General features: G+C 41.4%; 3 protein-coding genes and 1 long non-coding RNA gene across 4 annotated transcripts; 3 read left to right on the forward strand and 1 right to left on the reverse strand.

Annotated features, from left to right (window-relative positions):
• Positions 1-934: 934 nt before the first annotated feature.
• Positions 935-3,845, forward strand: LOC139348947 (uncharacterized). Its single transcript, XR_011603426.1, has 4 exons — positions 935-1,062; positions 1,156-1,230; positions 1,721-1,812; positions 2,154-3,845. It is a non-coding gene; the product is annotated as an uncharacterized lncRNA (long non-coding RNA).
• A 1,592-nt stretch (positions 3,846-5,437) lies between these two features.
• rhof (ras homolog family member F) lies at positions 5,438-9,327 on the forward strand. The gene is made up of 5 exons (XM_070989381.1): positions 5,438-5,849; positions 6,426-6,513; positions 7,437-7,546; positions 7,882-8,016; positions 8,176-9,327. The coding sequence occupies exons 1-5, from the start codon at positions 5,715-5,717 to the stop codon at positions 8,338-8,340; spliced, it is 633 nt and encodes a 210-aa protein (XP_070845482.1). The 5' UTR covers positions 5,438-5,714; the 3' UTR covers positions 8,341-9,327.
• tmem120b (transmembrane protein 120B) lies at positions 9,279-16,713 on the reverse strand. The gene is made up of 12 exons (XM_070989380.1): positions 16,551-16,713; positions 14,583-14,701; positions 14,060-14,176; positions 13,909-13,968; positions 13,641-13,736; positions 13,471-13,560; positions 13,307-13,372; positions 13,166-13,227; positions 11,924-12,016; positions 11,577-11,641; positions 11,217-11,285; positions 9,279-10,948 (listed from the first exon to the last, which is right to left on the reverse strand). The coding sequence occupies exons 1-12, from the start codon at positions 16,611-16,613 to the stop codon at positions 10,832-10,834; spliced, it is 1,017 nt and encodes a 338-aa protein (XP_070845481.1). The 5' UTR covers positions 16,614-16,713; the 3' UTR covers positions 9,279-10,831.
• Positions 16,714-16,949: 236 nt separating this feature from the next.
• On the forward strand, positions 16,950-18,731 carry morn3 (MORN repeat containing 3). The gene is made up of 6 exons (XM_070989787.1): positions 16,950-17,091; positions 17,498-17,667; positions 17,789-17,946; positions 18,031-18,190; positions 18,294-18,478; positions 18,621-18,731. Exons 2-6 carry the CDS (start codon positions 17,523-17,525, stop codon positions 18,684-18,686), a joined length of 714 nt encoding a protein of 237 aa, XP_070845888.1. The 5' UTR covers positions 16,950-17,091; positions 17,498-17,522; the 3' UTR covers positions 18,687-18,731.
• The last annotated feature ends 177 nt before the right edge of the window (positions 18,732-18,908 follow it).

The raw sequence follows: 18,908 nt of genomic DNA on the forward strand, positions 1-18,908 counted from the left end.
TCAGTTGGTAAGGAGTCGAATTTAACAGTTAAGCTAACGTTTGTAACCGTTGGAATGCGACGGTTTATTACGTCTTTCTGTCAGTTAATACGGACCAACAAACTAACCGTTGTGCGAGTCCTCGCTTTTACACGCACAAAAGCTTTAATGTGGAGCTTTAATTTTTCTATAACGTCAGACCCTTGTGGATTTCTCGTGTTTAATTGTTTTTTTTTTGGTGAACTGTTTGTGTCGAAGAAACCGGATTTTGGTTGACATTGCCTGGTGTTTTGCAGTGCTCGGGCAATTGGCTGGTTAACAGCGGCAGCTCGGCGGGCCAATCAGAGCGCAGCAGCAGAGGAGCTGTCTGCTATTAGAAGCACGGCTCAGGAGTCCTTCAACAGAGAGCAGAGAGAGGGGGCCGCGCGCTCCCGGCAGCCATTTTCCTAAAACAGGACTCAATGGCCTATATGGGTTTCCTTTGTTCCAAAAGGGATCTTACACTTGATTTCCTCATCTCTCACGGACTATGATAAAACTATGATTCCTCCTTTTAAAGGATTGAGAAGAAGGAAGAGAATGTACTGGATGTGATACCCTGTGACATTTTGAGCCTTTTTTCCTCTGCCTGGAATCCATCTTTGTCTTAACTAGGTCATGGCACACCCATTAAAATAGTATTTATATTTCTTAAGTGAAAAGAAACCAAATGTTGTGAATAAACAGCTTTATGATTTTGGAGATGTGGCATTAGAAAAAAAAAACAACACAGTTAAAGTGACAGTGTGATGGCTGATTGTTGGCATTGCACTTATGGCCTTATAGTATATGAGTAGCAATGAGTAAGTTAAAACTCTTTTCAAATAATTGAACCGTTTTTGGTAATTTAATACTGTAAAATGTGAGGCATGCAGCTACTGTTATTAAAAGTGTTTTCTGTCAGTTAAACTATAGATCATTCATTTTAATCACATAAATGGCAAATGTTGATTCAATATGTTCACTGGCATGCTGACATAAATGTACAGCCTACAGTCCACGTTGTATACCACTGCTCCTCAGATGACAGAAAGCAGGCCACAGGTAACTAATGGCCTTTTGCTAAATAGCATTTTTGACTGTTGATTGATAACTCCTTTGCTTTGATGAATGACTTTAAACACTTTCTTCTCACAGCAGCATCGCTAAACACCCTGGTGGCTTGTGTTGTGCCCTTCCTACAACTGTGGAGACAACTGCAAGCACGATTAGGTTTGTGCTGTTCATTTGCCATTTAAGAGCCAAACGCGTCCAAAGTGTAAACGTCGGCTTGACCTTGCTTCAAGGGCGTATTTACATTTCTAAATAAGCCCAGCCAGGTAGTCTTTTTTTATTTTATTTTTTTTACAGTTTCTACAACGGTTAAAAAAATAGCCTGTCAAACCTAAGAGGAAACAGATGGAGGGAAAACTCTTATGGTGAAAATATTTACCTCAGCACTTTGGTGAAATGCAGTTAACAGGCCTAAACGCAGGGGCAGGAGGAATGCTTTCAGCTCCATCTTCGGATCCTCTAATAATGGCATTAATAAGGGGTGGGAAAGCGTCTCCTGAGAAGGAAGGAATCCATTAGCACGACAGAAAGATCTCTTTTGACAACTTTTTGATCAGTGGTAGGCATTGCCTCTCAGCCAGCGAATATGCATCTTCAAGCATCATCTGTGTGGGCAATATGCAAAACCATCTCCTCTCTCTCCTTGAAGACAGGATTGCAGTCAAGTATAACCTGCTTCCATTTCGACATTTCTAACAGAGCCACATCATATTAAACCACAAGGAAGTGTTGTTTTGAAAGGTAATGGATTTTTGAGCTTTTTCACTGAATTTGCCAGTTTATATGTTTACGTGTTAATATAATACAGGACAGACGACATGAACATTAACTGTGGTTAAAACGTTATCATCAAATATATCGACTTTTGTAAAATGTAAGCCATATTTTGATTGATATTGTACACTTACAGTTAGTATTCAAAACATGTAATCCAAGTCTTAAACGAGCAAAGGAGTCTTATGGGGAGAAATCTCGTATATTTCACTGCTTCCCCTTGTCCAGAGACCCTGTGGTGACATGTAGGCTACATTTGTTCAATGGTTTCTCTGCTGTCCTCTTGTCTCAAAATGGCTTCTTTACAGACAAAGGAGAGCACTGTGCTGTAAAATGTTGCTGCGCCATAACTGGGTGAGGCTCGTTCACACGGGGAAGAGTCAAGTTTTTCTCGGTGATTCAACAGGAAGTATTTGCAGCGACCGGCACAGGGGTGATTTTACTCGAATGGGTGCACGCTTATCAAGAAATAAGAAGAAAAATCGTCGACAGTGCGTGTAGAGAAGGAAACGTTAATAAAACAGCGCATGCAGGCTGTCGGTTGTTGGGCTGACTCGCCCTGGCAACGGCAGTAATCCGAGAGCTCTGGACGGTTGCCATGGGAGCTCGAGCGTGTTGCTGCACCCCCACACTGCCATATAAGGTCATCGGGAATCGTCTGCATTAGCCCTGCTGTTTTTGTATCTGGGTGAAAATAACACTGGGGCTGCTTCGGGTTTCCGCGCGTGCTCTCTGGCTCGAGACAAAGAATGGCGAATCACCAGCACCGTGTGTTCGAAGCGCCGCAGATCAGATAGTATAAATTAACATGATGCAATTTTATCTGTTGTTCGGTAAAGAAGTTGAAAGTAGAGGGAGAGTCTGTATTAGCGTGCGTCTAAGTGGTATGTAAGTGCGCCACTTTTATACTGTGAGACAATTTCTTTTTTGGTGTGTGTAGAGTGTATGAGGACACACAATTTGTAGTCGGCGTGTCAACGGCCTGTTTTTCTTGTTATCCACTCCTATATCCGGCTGCCAAGTGCGCACGTTCCACCATTTGCAGGTCACGAGGCTGTAAACGCCATTCCTGTCGATCCAACCCTGCTTTCTAGACCCCCACCCCCCACCCTCAGTGCAAAGGAGACAAAATAGTGAAGAAGGTTTTAAGTGTAACAAAGGTGAAAATTTTGCGTTCAAATCCGCCAGTAAGGTTATTTCTAGGCCTTTGTTTGGAAGAGAGAGAGAGAGGAAAAAAAAAAAAAACCTCTCCGGTGGGTTGCGCCATTCAGCCCCGCGCGCCGCTGACAGACTGGAATATTCCACACAGAGGACTGGCCTCTCTTCTGCTGGACAGCTGTCTCAGTGCTCGGCGAAAAACTCTTTTTGACAATTATTGCTCTTTGTTTATTAATTGATGAAAAGGGGCTGTACACGTATGGATATTTTGTACACCTACAGGACAATTTAACATCCTTCATAGGCTACGTTATTCATATGTTAGGCTGCCAGTTTCACCTTGTAAGTCAAACAAGCACTCTTTTTATTATTACTATTATTATGATACAGGCATTTTTCATAGATTGTGCTACACCATATCTGTATTGTACAAGGAAATGGGGCATATGAACGGTGTGTGGCTACTTGTGTGGAGTCAGAAAAAGCAGGCAGCCAGACAAACTGCTAAATGTCCTCTCTGTCTTTGTGTGTTCAGCCTCTCATTCTGACGGATTGTTCACTGAATTGTTGTGAATCCAATCAGGTATCCTGGCGCTTTGTGTTTCTTCTTCTTTCTTTCTTTATTATTTGTGGATCACTGCTTTGGATTTTCCATTCAGATTGGTGCTACTGTACTTTAAACACTGGCTTTTCTTCTTTCTAGCTGTTAAGTATTTGCATGTCTTTTGTATTACTGGTGTAATATTCCAGTTTGGTTTGTGATTTCATCTCTTTTACTTGGTAATATTATAACTTTGTCTGTGTGTGTGTCAGATGTTTGAATAAATAGATCATACACTCATTTTTATGTTTTATTATTGTGGAATCTGAAGCAGATTGTTGTTGTTGTTTTTTTAATGCATTGCCATTTTTAACTTGAAATGGTTTTTAGGGCCATGTTTAAAACCATGTTTTTTAGCCTGCCATGACATATTAGACACAGTACACTAAAATACACAATGAACATAATTCATTCTGCAGAGTGACATGGCTGTGGCATTTTAGATTTTTTTTTTTTTTTTTTAGCTGAAATTCCCTTTGAGTTATTGCAGGAAATGTCTGTGTTGAGGCGAAATGTTTTGTGAAAACGGCCAAAGTAAAGGGCAGTGTCAGCTCATCCTCTTAAAGGGACAGCTTGCTCAAATTTTCAGTACTGACTGCATATTTTCCAACCGGTGACCACTGAAATCTAACCTTTAGATTTGAGTCGAAGCCCCATTCAACTGCCTTTACGACAGAGAAAATGTTCCAGACCAGACACTAAATGAATTTGAGGATTCTCAAATATATTTTTGTGTGTTCTGCCTCATTCTCTATGATCCACTGTACACCTCCTGTAACAGATCTAATTGCTGTCATTATTAGCTATCATCGATGTGGGTGAAACATATTCCCAAACCTAATGTTAAAATATTGCATTGCATGCATATCCTGTTCATTTGACATGAAACTGGCGTGAATTTCTAAGACTACAGTACATGCCCAATGCCTTTTGATACATCTGTCTCTCTAACTCTAATTTAAACACTACGAAGCTGTTCCTCATGCCCTAAAGCAGCCCGTGTGCCTCACACACACAGCCTCCCATATAAAACCAGCACGTTTTCACCTTAAAGTAAGGTAACATGCTGTACCTCCAGATGTTATCTCCAAACCAATCGCTTTATTTTCCTGATTTAGTTAGTTTGTTGCTGAATAAGATGGCCGTACCCTGGGACAAGACAGAATAGTTTGTCCTGACGCCCAATCTGTGATGTCACTGCCATGTTCAGCCATACAGACTGCACATGGATGTATGACTGACATCTTGCTTGTGAAAATATGGATTCAAAATGCTCACATTAAAAGGGAAAATGCAGGAATAAACAACGGGCCACTATTTCTATCAAATGCATGTGTTGCATGATCGGATTCAGCATACAGACTGACTGCTGAGGGTTAATTTAACCCAGAACCCAACCCAAAATAAAATGCAATGCAAAGAATCTGGGAAGAGTTTATTACGTGTTATAATTTGGTTTTCATTGAAGGAAACAGGGTTGACCTTTTACCAGTGTAAGTTTGTGAGAGAGCAAGTTCACCAAAGTAAAAAGGTCAAGTGAAGGTACAAGGTTAGATTCACATTCAGCCTATTTACTGCAATCGGACCGTCTCCAGGTCACACGTTCGTGACTTCACTGATAAGAATCCAGGAATCCTGTTGTGATAACTTCAGCATTCACGGTGAACATTTTCAGTGTTCTCTCACACGCACAGTGCTGTCAAAGGAGGCAGTGCTTCAGATCGAGTACCCACCCTGAAACTGCAATGGGCAACATGCAATAGAGGAAGTGGGAGCAGCCGGACGCAACTGCTGCACATGTGCAACTCAGCTGCGGCACTGTTCGTACCCAGAGATGCTTTCAGTGAGCCGGCTGCTAATAGGACAGGAGAGACGTGTAGGGGGTCAATTGGAAACAGATTCAATGTGACAGGAACAGGAAGTGGTGAACAGAAATGCTACCTGGTACAACATGCGGCTGCTCTGTTCCTCTCTCTCGACGCTGCCTGTAAATCATCTCAGCCTTTCCAAATATAGATCCATCAGGCTTTGCCATGAATTCAGCTTAAATCTGGAGGGAGTATCATCAGCCCCATCCTGTCTGGCACCTGTTTGATTATTTGGAGGCGAAATGACACAAAATCATGCTGGGACTGGTAATGGCACCACAAAAAAAGGGGAAGAACTTAAAATTGTCATAGTGGGAGATGGAGGCTGCGGGAAAACATCACTTCTGATGGTTTACGCCAAAGGTGATTTTCCAGAGGTAAGAACATCTTTCATTACAGATATGTTTTTCTGTCCAGAACCCTTAAAGACTAATGTTGAAATGCCAACATATCTCAGCCCTTTTCATAACTTATGAAAGGGCAGAAATATGAAAGAATGTACACTCGCCAGCCACTTCATAAAGTAGGCTTGTACAATCTTATGTGATCCAATACAGCAGCACTGCATTAATTCTGTCTTTACAAAGATCATAATGTTCAGTTTTGAGAAAGGTATTGAGTTAACTACATGTTTATTTTTGAGGTTGTAGTTGCAGTGGTGTTGAACATTATATTGAGAGGTGTTTCTAATATCTTTGTCTGCCACATTTACATCCATAAGAGGGGCAAAATATAATATAATGCACTCCAGTACAACATCAATGCCCACTATGACCTCAACAATAGCGATAAAGTAGAATTATCACCTTTCGCTGTCAATAAAAACTGAAAAACTATAAGCTTCATAGAAGTAGAATTGATGGCATTGGATTGGACCATGAAGTGGCCAGCGAGTGTGTAAATATACAGTGTAAGTCGTATCATAAAATCTTTGTCTTGTGTGTCAAAAACAGAAATACGCACCATCAGTGTTTGAAAAATATGCCACCACTATCTCTCTCGGAGGAAAAGAGATAAAGCTCAACCTGTATGACACAGCTGGTAAGACTCTTTCTGAAAAATCCCCTCCATGTTGAAACATCTATGATTAATTTTCTGGTATCAGCAGGATACATTTCACATTATGCGGAAAGACAGGTGTTTGGAGCATGCTGAGCTCACACAGTGACCATTGGATGGAATATGATAGACAAACAAGCTTACATTAGTAGCGACTTAATTGTCTTTTTATCCTTTAAGATATGTAAAGTTCAGACCTCCTCCCACTGTGTGTTCAGCCTGTATCTGCATGTTCTGACACTGACAGACACAGAGGAAGTGGTAAAGGTCGATGCTGACGTCAGAGCATCATAAACCTAATCTTTCAGCTGTTTGCATGTTAGTAACAACTAACAAGCTGTTATTGAATCAGTTTTCAAATTTAGTCCAAGAGACTGTCAGATGTATTGACAATAGTGTCTCTTTTCTGACACAGGCGGATAATTGTGTTGATGTTTGCTGAATGTTATTTAGGTAGAAAATGTAGGCTTTTTGAAGAAAAATGTTTATATTTTTCACATAAGGACATTGAAAACTGCACCATTTTGTGTCAGTGGTACCTAAACTGAGATACTGGTATGACATGGCATGTATTTCAGAAACTGCTGTGTATCTGTGAGGCTTGATGCTCCAATGTGAGCTATTTTGAAAAGTCATTTTCAGGAAAACTCCACACAGACTGTACAGGCAGCTTATCTTCTGTAGAGCTGCAGCAGGGTGCCTTACATCAGCGGAAAGGGAAGCTGAAGCCAGGATGTGGTTTTATGCATCTGCCTTAACTTTGTACCATATATCATATCATGTTGTTGCATCCAAAGCAGACCAGTTTCTGTCTAGTCCTGCTGTTGCTTTACACAGTTATTTCTGGTTGTGTGCATACTTTGACATTATCAGCCAACACGTCTTGCATGTCTTCATTCTTTTAGGACAGGACGACTATGACAGACTACGGCCGCTCTCATACCAGGAAGCCAATCTGATTTTAGTCTGCTTTGATGTGACCAACCCCACCAGCTTTGAGAACGTCCTGATAAAGGTAATAATTTATATTAACAACATGCCACCTTACACAACAGGTACAATGAAAGAAGAGTGTCAACATTTAACTGGAATTCAGATTGGGGCAGTAAATGATTGATGCTTTGCCGGTGTTAGCTGCATTCTTTTGGCTGTGATTCACTCATGCGACTGAGCCTGCATGTGGACGTTGACCCCCCCATGCATGTGGATGGGACTCTGTGTTGTGCTGGGACTTTCTCTCAGTCCTGTGCACAAATAGTCAAAGCGAGTGATGCTAAAAAACACACATCTGATGTTAAAAAGACCAAACATGCAATGACCGAGATCCTTAAATTCCTTAAATTCACCCAGTGGTTCCCAGAGGTGAGGCACTTCTGTCAGGACACTCCTATCATCCTGATTGGCTGCAAGACTGACCTCAGGAAGGACAAAGAGTGCATGAGGAAGCTCAAGGCCATGAACCAGGCTCCCATCACTTACACACAGGTAAGGCACACAGGTGCAGACATTTAAGTGCATGCACTCAATGCAATAACAAATGTCGTTCAAATGTACATTTTTCTTTGACTATCACCTGAACAGCACAGCCAGGGAGTCTAATTCTAATTCTTCAGTCTATTGGTGTTGTGTTGGTTTGGGATGTAGGGTGAGGAGACCCGGCAGCAGATGAACGCAGAGCTCTACCTTGAATGTTCGGCAAAGTATCAGGAGAACGTGGAAGACATTTTCAGAGAGGCCACCAAGAGAACTTTGGCCTTCAATCGAAAGCAAAGGAACTCTAAAAGGAGGAAAAAATGTGTTGTTTTGTGAAGAAACAGGACAGAGGCTTGAGGACAGCAACACTGGTGATGGCTTCAGGTTTTTTAAAAGGAACCGCTCACTCACACAGAGACCAAAGATGCAGCTTGATCGCTCAGAAAATTTGGGCCCCACTGAATCATCCTTTACTGTCACAAGAAAAGGCCTAATGATGTAACAGGAAAGACAATTTAGGAAGAAGCTGCAGCAGTTTGGAGATTTTCCAAAGTGGAAAATAACTTGAAATGCCTTCTTTTTTTTTTACTGTAAGATTTTTTTGGTTTGTTTTTCTGTATGAAATCTTTGTATGCTGCCGAACAAGTATATATATATTTTTTATCTAAACATATATTGTACAGTTAGTTCTTGTATCTTGTCACTTTTTTTCTCCTGATCTGGTTTAAAAACTGCTGACAGGTAAGAAATTCTCAGACAAAATGGTTGTTGAGGTGCAGCATATCACTGTACTGTAGCTTTCAGTAATGAGGAACAAAGAACCTCAATGAACACCCAACAAAGTGTGGGTTCATTTCCAGGAAAGCAAAAACACTGAACTAGAGTTTGTTTTGGAGCAGCATCAACTGGAAGATCTCTTAGCTTTACCAACAGCGCCCACTAGTGTTGGAAAAACTGAATGTGTGGCTGCACAATTTAGGCATTATGGCCACAATTGCCACACAATGAATTAAAGGCACAAGATTGAAATATATTCTGTCTCACTGCACAAGAAACACAGAGATGGAGACAGTTTTTAATGAGCTGTTTAATTATTAATATATTTTTTTTCACAACTCTGTACACAGATTGAGAAACTGTCAACCGACTCTTGTCACTGATCACACTCAGGCACCAGTTACAGTCTTTTCATGAATGATGAAGAAATTATTTAACATCAGCTACATCATAAAAATGAGGGTTTAATCATTCTGGCTGCTCTTGCGGCAAGTGCAACGTTTTGGTCTGTTCAATTTTCCCATCAATAAAAAAAAGGATACATATACACACTGTGATTGCTTTGTGGGAAATGACCAATGTCATGCTACCATCTTAATTTTCAAAATAAATGGAGACTGATTTTTTTTTTTTTTTGTGGCGACAGGCCGGAGGGAGGATAAGGCATTAGGGACCTGACACTACTACAGCTGTTGGTTTGAGCCCATCTGAACCTTAGCTGAACAAACAAAAATACCCTTGTGTAACACTTTCAAACAAGCATGAAACATGAACCAGACAACACCGCAGAGAACTAGAGCAGAAGCTCCAGGTTTGGCCGTGAGTGAATTCATACAAATATTTTATTTAGTTTGTTGATTGGAATTAGAAAAACAATAATCCAGCACATTTCTAGTCATCCCTCTTTCGTCTTACAGTACCAGCGCTAATAGCAGCATTTGATCGTAACACAGTTCAGCAACATCACATAATAAGATGGGACTGACAGCATGTTTTTTTTCCAATAATGATCAATTGAAACTACGAGGACATCAAGTGTTAAATTGATTTGGAAGTTTAAAAAGCTTGAAACTAAATTTAGACCATTGGTCAAACATAATAAACCTACATATGTATTACAGTCTGTCAGCATTAACTGTTAATGAGAACTGTGGGTGTTGACTGTGTGGAGGAGTTCACAAGTTTCCTGCGTATGTTCTTGTAACTCAGCCACATTACAAAGTTTAGGCGTTAGATCATAGAAAAACAGTTATGGCTTTTGTAACCGCTGCCTGAAGGAAGAAACCGTGTTGTATTCCCTTGCAGTCCCTCACACAACAACAACAAAAAAAAACACAGAGCTGCCACTGACTCCAGACAGATGAAACACACCTGAAGCAGATTCCTCTTTCTGAAAACTGAGGGTGATTTTGGGCAGTCAAATATCAGGTTTACCCTTTTTTTGGACAAAAACTAGTAAAATAAATACTGGTTAGCATTGAAATAGCGCAGCAGGGAGTTGAGAACTACACATAAAAAGATGAAGCGTAGTGCCACGTTGAACAACTGTGTTCAAGCATTTTGACCTTTTCTACTTCACAGAAGTATGAAGCATGTACGTGACAGACGTTGGGTCTTCAAAGGCAAAACTATAAGTTGGGTCGGTTGATCGAGGCTACCTGCCCTCTTTTAGTTGCATATGATTTGAACAGAGGCTCTCTGACAGATTCATGCGCTGACTGACACAAACACCCAAACACAACACATTCTTTCCACTCGCTGTTTTTCTATGTACAGGATAAAGCGACAAACGGTTGGTCTATCAGGCGAACGCCACATTGTGTTGTGACCGACTGTGCGGCAACATCGACGACGAGTCACTGAAAAGCAGAAGCCTGTTGGCCAGGTGCTTTGGCTGGACGCTGCTGCTGCAGCCGGAGAGAAGCAGCGGTTTCAGCTTCGCCGTCTCCCGGCCTGATCACACCGTGGTCAGTCTATCAAGCGATTGTGCGTGTTGCTTCAAAATTACTGGCCGCTGTAAGAATCTGAGGTGTCTGGCTGAGTTTCTGTCTCAGTTGGTCTTTTGCACCTTTTCCTGGTTTTTCTGAATCTTTTGGTGGACGACTTTTAATGTGGTGAGGAAGTTTCCCAGGAACAGGACGAGGAAGGTCAGCGCCAGCATAAATACCTGAAAGAGATATTGAAGGATTAGGATACATTAAGGAGGTGGGGATAAAATTATTTCACTGACTCTACACAAGACTTCATCACAGGTGACTTGTGACGAGTTAAGCACATGTGCTGCATGAGTCCGATGCAGATGAACTTTCCCTGCGCCTCTTTTGACTTAACCTCAGAAGAAAAAAAAAAAAAAAAAAGGATCAAACTTTTTCCTTCTGTCTAATCTGTCTCGACATGTCTTTTGACACTTAAGCCAAAGCCAGTGCGATCCTTACCTGCCACTCCTTACAGTCCTCATGTCCTGCCAAGCGAAACAGGGTCACTGAGTTGTACAGCTGCCAAAACTATGAGGGAAGAGGACACATTATCTTTCACAACGGCACTGCACACTCTGTTGCACAAGCACATTTCGCTTTGATCCACATCTTTCTCCTCAGATCATGCAGTCTCTGAAAAATGCCCAAAAATATTGTGCAATTGTGTGCTCTTTTGATGGAGATCAAACAATGAACACTGGTGTAAAATGGCCCCGTGAGCTTGCAAGATCTTGTCCAACGTCCTGCTGACATTAAAGTATTTGGAATCAAGCGTTAAAGCTGTACTTACGCATTAAACAAAAGTACGTTTTTACTTACATGGCCAAAAAAGAGGAACGGCAAAAGAAAAGTGAGGCCTCTCCACATCCAGGACTGAAATCCCTCTGCAGAGACACAAAACTGTAACGGTGACCTTGGGACAACATGACACAGAATACCACACAGTTGTCGTCTCCGCACAACAATTCGACATTAGAGATGGTTCGGGAAGCAAATTCATCGAAGCCACACTGAAATTACTCCCAGACATCTGCGTGGTAGCATGCTGATGTTTACAACTGTCTCCATCTCTAACCTTTACCCTATTTTTCCAGACATGGTGTTGCAGATGGCCCAAGAGTTCAAACGATTGAAATCACTACCACCAAAAATAGCTTACAACGCACCCACTGTGAGGTCCAGCTGATTTCTCTCCCCCAAAGCTCGCAGCCTGTATAAGCAGCCACTCTGGTAGTAATACTGGAGGAACTGAACAAAGCCTGGAGGACAAACAGAAGGAAAAATGGCAGATTACAGCACAGTCAGCGATTAACAGATCAATTAGATTCATGAGGTATCTCAAGGCTGGAAAGGAAAACAGCTTTTGATGACTAGCATCAGCTTATCAGCAGCCCCCAACCCATTTAATGGACAGAAAAAAAGTCAATAGCAGCGTGTGATGTGAAGCTTTACACACTGAAAAGGGGTCATTCTGTCCTAAAACAAAACCAAAATAAAATAAAGCTGAATTTCTTCGACGAGGCTTTAAAAAAAAAGACCTTTTGCCCGTTTAAACATTTGACTTATCACCCAAAAGCCCAACCACAGCCCCATCACACCTCCATGTGTGATATACCAGTCAATGACTCTGACACCCATGTGTGAACTGACTTCGCCTCTCTATTCTGGTGCGAAGAAATGTTTACAGAGGAAGTGCTTTATTAGCAGGCGAGCGGTGAAGCATCTGCAGCCTAACATCTTTGACTGATACAAGTCTAGTACAATTCATGCTAAAATTCAACAGCTCCACATGTTTACACTGTGTGTAATCACAGTGTGTTGCAGGTAATCCTGGGCACTGACCTGCTATGACTTTGGTCTGCTAGCATACGTTGTACAACAGAACGACAGCATCTGAAACGGCAGAAGATCTGTCTGCCTACCAACACGCTCACCTGGAGCTGTTTCATCATCTGTTATTTGTTCTCTTATCTCCTCTTTTTTTTTTTATTTAACAAACAGCAACATGGTAGAACTGAAACGATAAGCCCTTTAATCAGTTATCAGCTAATCAACAGAAAATTAATCAGTAACTATTTTGATTAAAATGTAATCATTTCAGTCAGTTTTCCAAGCAAAAACACCAAACTTTCCATGGTTGCAGCTTTTGTTGCTCCTGTCCCAACTTGTTTGAAACATGTTGCTGGCACCACATTCAGAATAAGCATATATTTGCAAAAATCAATGAAGTTAATAGGGCCAAACATTAAATATGTTGTCTTTGCATCAACAAAAACGTTTCTGCTCATGACCCAAACAACATTATCCTTTATGTCTAACACTCCGAGAGCCCACAATATGCTGTGCATATACAACAACATAATAAATACACATATTTTGTTCCAAGTCTACACAGATTAAATTCTTACTCTGATATATGGAGAAAGCAAGGAACTGGCTCCTGAACATCTGATACATGGGCCCCTCTGGCCTGTGAAAAGACACAAGGTTAAAACTGCAGCCCGTCTTGCCTGAAATGTGTCACTTTGAAATCAGAGAGAAGAACTCACCAGGTGAGCATCACACCTGACAGGAAGGTCGATACGTAATGGTGAGACACCCACCAACCTTTGATCCTGAGGAGCACAAGACGAGCACAGGAAGAGATGCTGAGTGTATAACACAGTAATTCAGCAAGCACGTCTTCAAAATACAAAGGAAAATGAGTGCACACCTGGAGCCATTGCTCATGAGGATGCTTTCCCTTATGGTCAGTGTGCAGTAGTACCACACCAGCAAAAAGTTGAAGATTTCATCAGTGACTCTAAAGAGAAAACAAGTGAGTGAGCCGCCCTTTTAGGGTTTAATGAATCAACAATAACGATGGGGGGTGGGTTCTCTCACCGACAGTTGAGAAAGAAGAGGCAGGTTATTGCTCCAAACATCAGGATTATCGTCATATAAAGCTTGAACTTCTCATACTCGTCTTTGTAGGCAAATCTATGGGAAAGAATGGAGGACGAGAAGATGAGCAGCTGACAACACACACACACACACACACACACACACACACACACACACACACACACACACACACACACACACACACACACACACACACACAAGTCAAGAGTCATTTCACGATGTCCCCCGGGCTGAATACTTGACATACTTTGCCTGGTTGCTGAGAAGTGTTACGTTCACGTTGCCCAGGACCAAATTCAGGTATAGCCTGAAAACAGACACACAAAGAACACGTTAAGATCTAAAGCTCACTATCTGTAACGATGAGTGAACTGCCAACACGGACAAAAGGTGCCCACCCGTTTTTCTTTGGCAAATATGCTTCCATATCAAAGAACACATTTTCTTTATCTTTGATTTGTGTCTTGATGTCCGTTATTAGTTCCAGTTCCTTCTCGCTGCATGTTTGTGCACACCTGTGAAGAAAAGAGCAAAAACCATGAGTGGAGAAGTAAAGAAGAGGAGGAGAAATATCTTAAAGCTCGCCATGAACTAAGACAACATCTTTTCTGTCATGTCTCAGACTGATAGAGATAATCATTGAACCATTAAATGTACCTCGACAACTTGTCATTTCCAGGAATTACTCATTTTGAGCAGCTGGTTAACGATTTCCTGTCTTTGCTGACTTGGCTGTACCATTTCCTTGAGTTCTGACAAAACTTTTATCTCTGCTCGGTTGCAGGGATACTGCAAAATGTACCCATGAGTGAGTCAAACTGGCCAATGAGGCAGACTATGATGAACCAGTGTACTAACTGCAGTGTAAGCAAACGATCTGTAAAATAAACATGCGGTCTCTCCTGATCGGAGAATACTTACTTGGTCAGGCTGTACCGCAGGTCTTTCAGACATTTTCTCTGTTTACTGATGGCGCTGCTGCATGTTGTCTGAAGGTTGGTGAGCTCCTCGAGTTTTTGTCTGTATATTTTGTGAGTTTCCTAGTGATCAAACAAACAGAAAAAGTGAATGTGAAGAATGGGTAAGCGTGGAAAAAAAAGTCTTCTGGCTCCTGCCTTTCAGATAAATACAGTCACAAATATGATGATGAAAAAAGAAAAAGAAGTACAGCTGATGGGCGTTTACAACCAATAAAGAATGCACTGAAAGCACTTATTTAAAAGAGTGAAACTGGATCCTAATCTCAGCCAAATCTCAGAGGACAATACTGAAGAGCTCTGGGTGAACAGAGTCTCTATTGAGGAAGAGATGGAAATGCTTTAACCTGTGAAATCTTGTTTGACCTTTCTGTTTGAACACAAGCAACCCATGACACCCTATTATGTGGTGAAATAAATATTCCAGTTTATATGCAATCTACACTGGCAGACCAGAGCACCTCCACCCCCCATCAGCGCTGATGTCTGGGGGTGAGGATGCCCAGTCAGCAGCGATAATCCTGTGGTTTCATGTTAGGGATTTCCCATACCCCCTACATACAATTTGCAAATCCATGAGATTACCTCTTACATCTTTATTACCATGTTATGTAGAATATACAGGATGAGGTAATGTGGGGCTGTTGAGGATCCAAGACCAAGAAAGGTCAGTCCAGGTTTAAAGTTCCATTTCAACACAATAAAAGGAGAAGTGGCCCAAACAAAGGTGTTCTGTCAGTTGCCGTACCTTTCTCTTCATTGTAAGTCTGCTTGATAATGTGTTTAAATGTACACAAAGTACATCATCCAAACTGAATTCAATGTGGCTTGACCCTGGGAAAATGTGATGGAGGCAATGAACTCAATATATGATCTATAGTTGTGTGCTTGTGCAATCGGTGCTTTCAGATACAGGACATCCTGAAAAGCAGTAAGAGATCGTGACCTTTCAGAGGAGAAAAGCAAACAGACCGCTAATCACACTGTGGTTTTCTATGTATGTAGCTCACATGACAGTTTTCTCAAATCAATGTCATATCAATAATATTGAACCTGAAATGCCACAGATATAAAAATACACGCTCTGGAAGGAAGCAGCTAAATATGAGAAGGTTGATTATTCAACAGAACATGTAAGCTTCATTTCAGAAAATCCCCGAACGTTTGACAGTCACCTTCATCTTCTTTCCCTACGGAGCAGCTCCAGATTTTATATTTTGATGGCATCACAGCTCCACGTCTCAGTTGTCTGATACCGGCATGAGGAGAAGGCTGGTCGTGCCACGACACCACAGCCCACACGATGCTTTATTATACCTCAAAGTGATCGGTATTCTTTACTATTACCTATTTTATCACTACTTTTATTGTTGTTGCAAGTTAGCCAGCTAGCGAACGTGAGCTAGCGTGGCAGTGATGTCTGATGATGCATTCAGTGACTCCTAAAGTATACACTCAGGCAAAGCAGTGAGCGTAACAAACACGTGGAGTTGCCTTCTCGACCTCTATGTAACTTTTAGTAGCAATTATTACACATTAATTAATCACAAAATAGTGCAATGTGTGGTTAGCTAAGTAAATGGAACGTTAGCTGCTCATTAGCCGCACAACGCGCTAGCAGCAAGACAAGCAACCTGCTGCTAACCTTAGCAGCTGTAACATACGGATGTTACAGTGAAGTCAAAGATGATGAACGTCCACTGAAATATTCCATCCCTTAGATATTGCTACCAACAGCGCAGTTATTGGCTCAATGATGCGTTTACGACTGAGCTGAGAATGAATGGCGAATAGGAAGCAGCTATCCAAAACTAACGTAGCCAGTGGAGTATCGGCTGTCAGTGCCATCCACGACAAGCTACAGCCAACAGTCTAATGAAGATAATGTGCTCGTTGCAGTGTTTTCTGTCACCTGTAATTGTTGATATTCCTCGTCAATTTCCTCCCACTCCGTCTGAAACTTCGGTTTGGACATTATGGTACGGCAACTGATGTAGCAAAGAGGACGGCTCCGTAAGGTTCCACCCCGAACCTCTCCTCACACTGACTGTCCACTCAGACGCTTCTTTAACTGGGCTGCACGGAGCATGCGCACATCGTACAGCACGAACCGCTGTGGCTCAACCGAGCATGAAAGAGAATTCGCAAGTAAACAAAAATTCTGAGATATAAATAAAAATCACACAAGCAGCATTTAGACCTCCCAATCGCATTTACATGATAGTTACAATCGACTTTTACTTTAATTTATACCGCACTAACTACAGTACACAAGTGTGTTGCTAGGATACCACGAATACACAGCTTTCTCTTGGCTGTGCACGCAAGCCAACTAGACAGTGAAGTTTATACTGCTAGCTAGCTGTCTTAACGTATTCATTTATTCGGCAGCTACATGGCCTGAGTTTACAAGCGGATTGAGTTTAAGTGATCTGCTTGGACACATCGCTAAGGTACAAGTATTTTGCTTTGAATGTGTTTGGCATCCTACTTTGGCCGGTCTTAAATGACTATAGTAATGTTAACTGGCTACCATGGAATGAGTAGCATTAGATGGTTAACGTGGCTAATTTAAGCAAATATAACTTTAAGCTCATTGTGACTTCATGTGTGTTAGTTTGCACCGTATTTAAAGACATGCTCTAATGATATTTGCACATGAAAAACAGGATATGAGATGTTTTTGTCCAAAATATTTGGAATTTACTGGAACTTCTCATTTTTCAGACATTCCGTCTGCCCTGGTAGAAAACAGTGTCTATGCATCTGAGTTTTTCTCCTTCTGAAATGGGATTGTGAATATAGGGGAAACCTGCACAGCTTCAAAGAGATTCATATAACTTGTTATTTATGTTATAGGGTTTTCATTAAGCTATCCACAGCCATGCCATATATTAAAACATCTCCAAAAAATCAGCCATCCTCAACATTGTTGGATATTAAGTCACAGAAATGTGGGCTGCGGTGCACAGTTTTCTCGGTCAGTGGAAATGAATACACCGGGGAGTGGCAGGACAACAAGAAACATGGTGAGATACTGTTCAGTGTGAGCCTCCACTAAACTGGTGAGAAATTTGTGAAGGCCTTGCTGTGATAGGCAACACACTTGAGCTACATTATAACTAAAAGGTTTGCTTATTATTTTTCAAGGGAAGGGAACTCAGGTTTGGAAGAAGTCTGGTGCCATTTATATTGGAGACTGGAAATTTGGAAAACGTGATGGATATGGTGCCTACAGTGTGCTCGTCCCAGAGACAAAGAAGTATGCAAGGAAGTACTGTGGTGGATGGAAAGATGGAAAGAAGCATGTATGTATTTGATATGCTGTTAAGTACCTGCACTCTATAACACATGTATGTGCACTCTACTAAATTTTGAGTAATTTTCTTCAGGGCTATGGGACGTACTTCTACAATAGCTCAGCAGTTTATGAGGGAGAGTGGAGTGAGGACCAACGGAGTGGCTGGGGAAGGATGTACTATGACAATGGAGATATCTATGAGGGAGAGTGGATGAAGGATGAGAATCATGGACAGGGCATCATTCGATTTGGTGAGTGAAATTAAAAAGAAAAAAAAAAAAATCTAAAGTAGATCATAGTTTAGTGGGGTAAGATGCTAAATTTTAACATTTGACTTTACACCTTGTTTCCAAGCTAATGGAAACTGGTATGAAGGCACCTGGCGAGATGGCAAGAAAAACGGTAATGGAAAGTTCTACTATTCTGACAAAGGCCGGCTTTATGAGGGCTTTTGGGTGGATGGAGTCGCTAAGTGCGGGACCCTGTCTGATTTTGGGAGGGATGAAGCACCAACACCAACCCAGCATCCAATTCCAGAGGTACAACATTTTGAATGTGGATCCTTCTACAGCCACATATCTGAGTTTAGAAGCGGTCTGTCACAATCAAACAATCATGCACAACAAAGTAATTTTCCAGTGGAGTATTGTGGATTATAATATGCATGTATCTTTTTTCAAGGTACACCTTGTAGATATGCAGTTGGTTTTAAGGGAAGCCCAGTCAGCCTACCTTGAAAAGTGTTGAAGAAAAACAAGAGGATCGACAGCAAGTTTCCATTCCACTAAAGGCATTCAGCGCGTTGAGTTTTGCTTTGAGTATTTACACCCACGTCAGTTGTTGCTGTCTGTGGAAACCTCTGATGCTGTGTTTTTCATGGTGCAACCATTAACAATTTAACTTATCATTCAGAAAAATACTAGCTCCCACAAGCCTGAAAGAAAAGGATCTCCTTTCATGACCACCCCA

Source organism: Chaetodon trifascialis, chromosome 20 (genome assembly GCF_039877785.1).
Source record: "Chaetodon trifascialis isolate fChaTrf1 chromosome 20, fChaTrf1.hap1, whole genome shotgun sequence".
In the NCBI taxonomy this organism is placed as follows: Eukaryota; Metazoa; Chordata; class Actinopteri; order Chaetodontiformes; family Chaetodontidae; genus Chaetodon; species Chaetodon trifascialis.

Bases quoted from the DNA above. Each gene is read 5' to 3' on its own strand.
- morn3 (XM_070989787.1), top strand. From the start codon at position 17,523: ATGCCATATATTAAAACATCTCCAAAAAATCAGCCATCCTCAACATTG. The intron at 17,668-17,788 runs GTGAGATACTGT...TTATTTTTCAAG, and splicing joins GCAGGACAACAAGAAACATG to GGAAGGGAACTCAGGTTTGG. The intron at 17,947-18,030 runs GTATGTATTTGA...AATTTTCTTCAG, and splicing joins GGAAAGATGGAAAGAAGCAT to GGCTATGGGACGTACTTCTA.
- tmem120b (XM_070989380.1), bottom strand. From the start codon at position 16,613: ATGTCCAAACCGAAGTTTCAGACGGAGTGGGAGGAAATTGACGAGGAA. The intron at 13,561-13,640 runs GTGAGAGAACCC...TTTTCTCTTTAG, and splicing joins CTCTTCTTTCTCAACTGTCG to AGTCACTGATGAAATCTTCA. The intron at 13,228-13,306 runs GTGAGTTCTTCT...GTCTTTTCACAG, and splicing joins TCAGGTGTGATGCTCACCTG to GCCAGAGGGGCCCATGTATC.
- rhof (XM_070989381.1), top strand. From the start codon at position 5,715: ATGACACAAAATCATGCTGGGACTGGTAATGGCACCACAAAAAAAGGG. The intron at 5,850-6,425 runs GTAAGAACATCT...TGTCAAAAACAG, and splicing joins CCAAAGGTGATTTTCCAGAG to AAATACGCACCATCAGTGTT. The intron at 6,514-7,436 runs GTAAGACTCTTT...TCATTCTTTTAG, and splicing joins CAACCTGTATGACACAGCTG to GACAGGACGACTATGACAGA.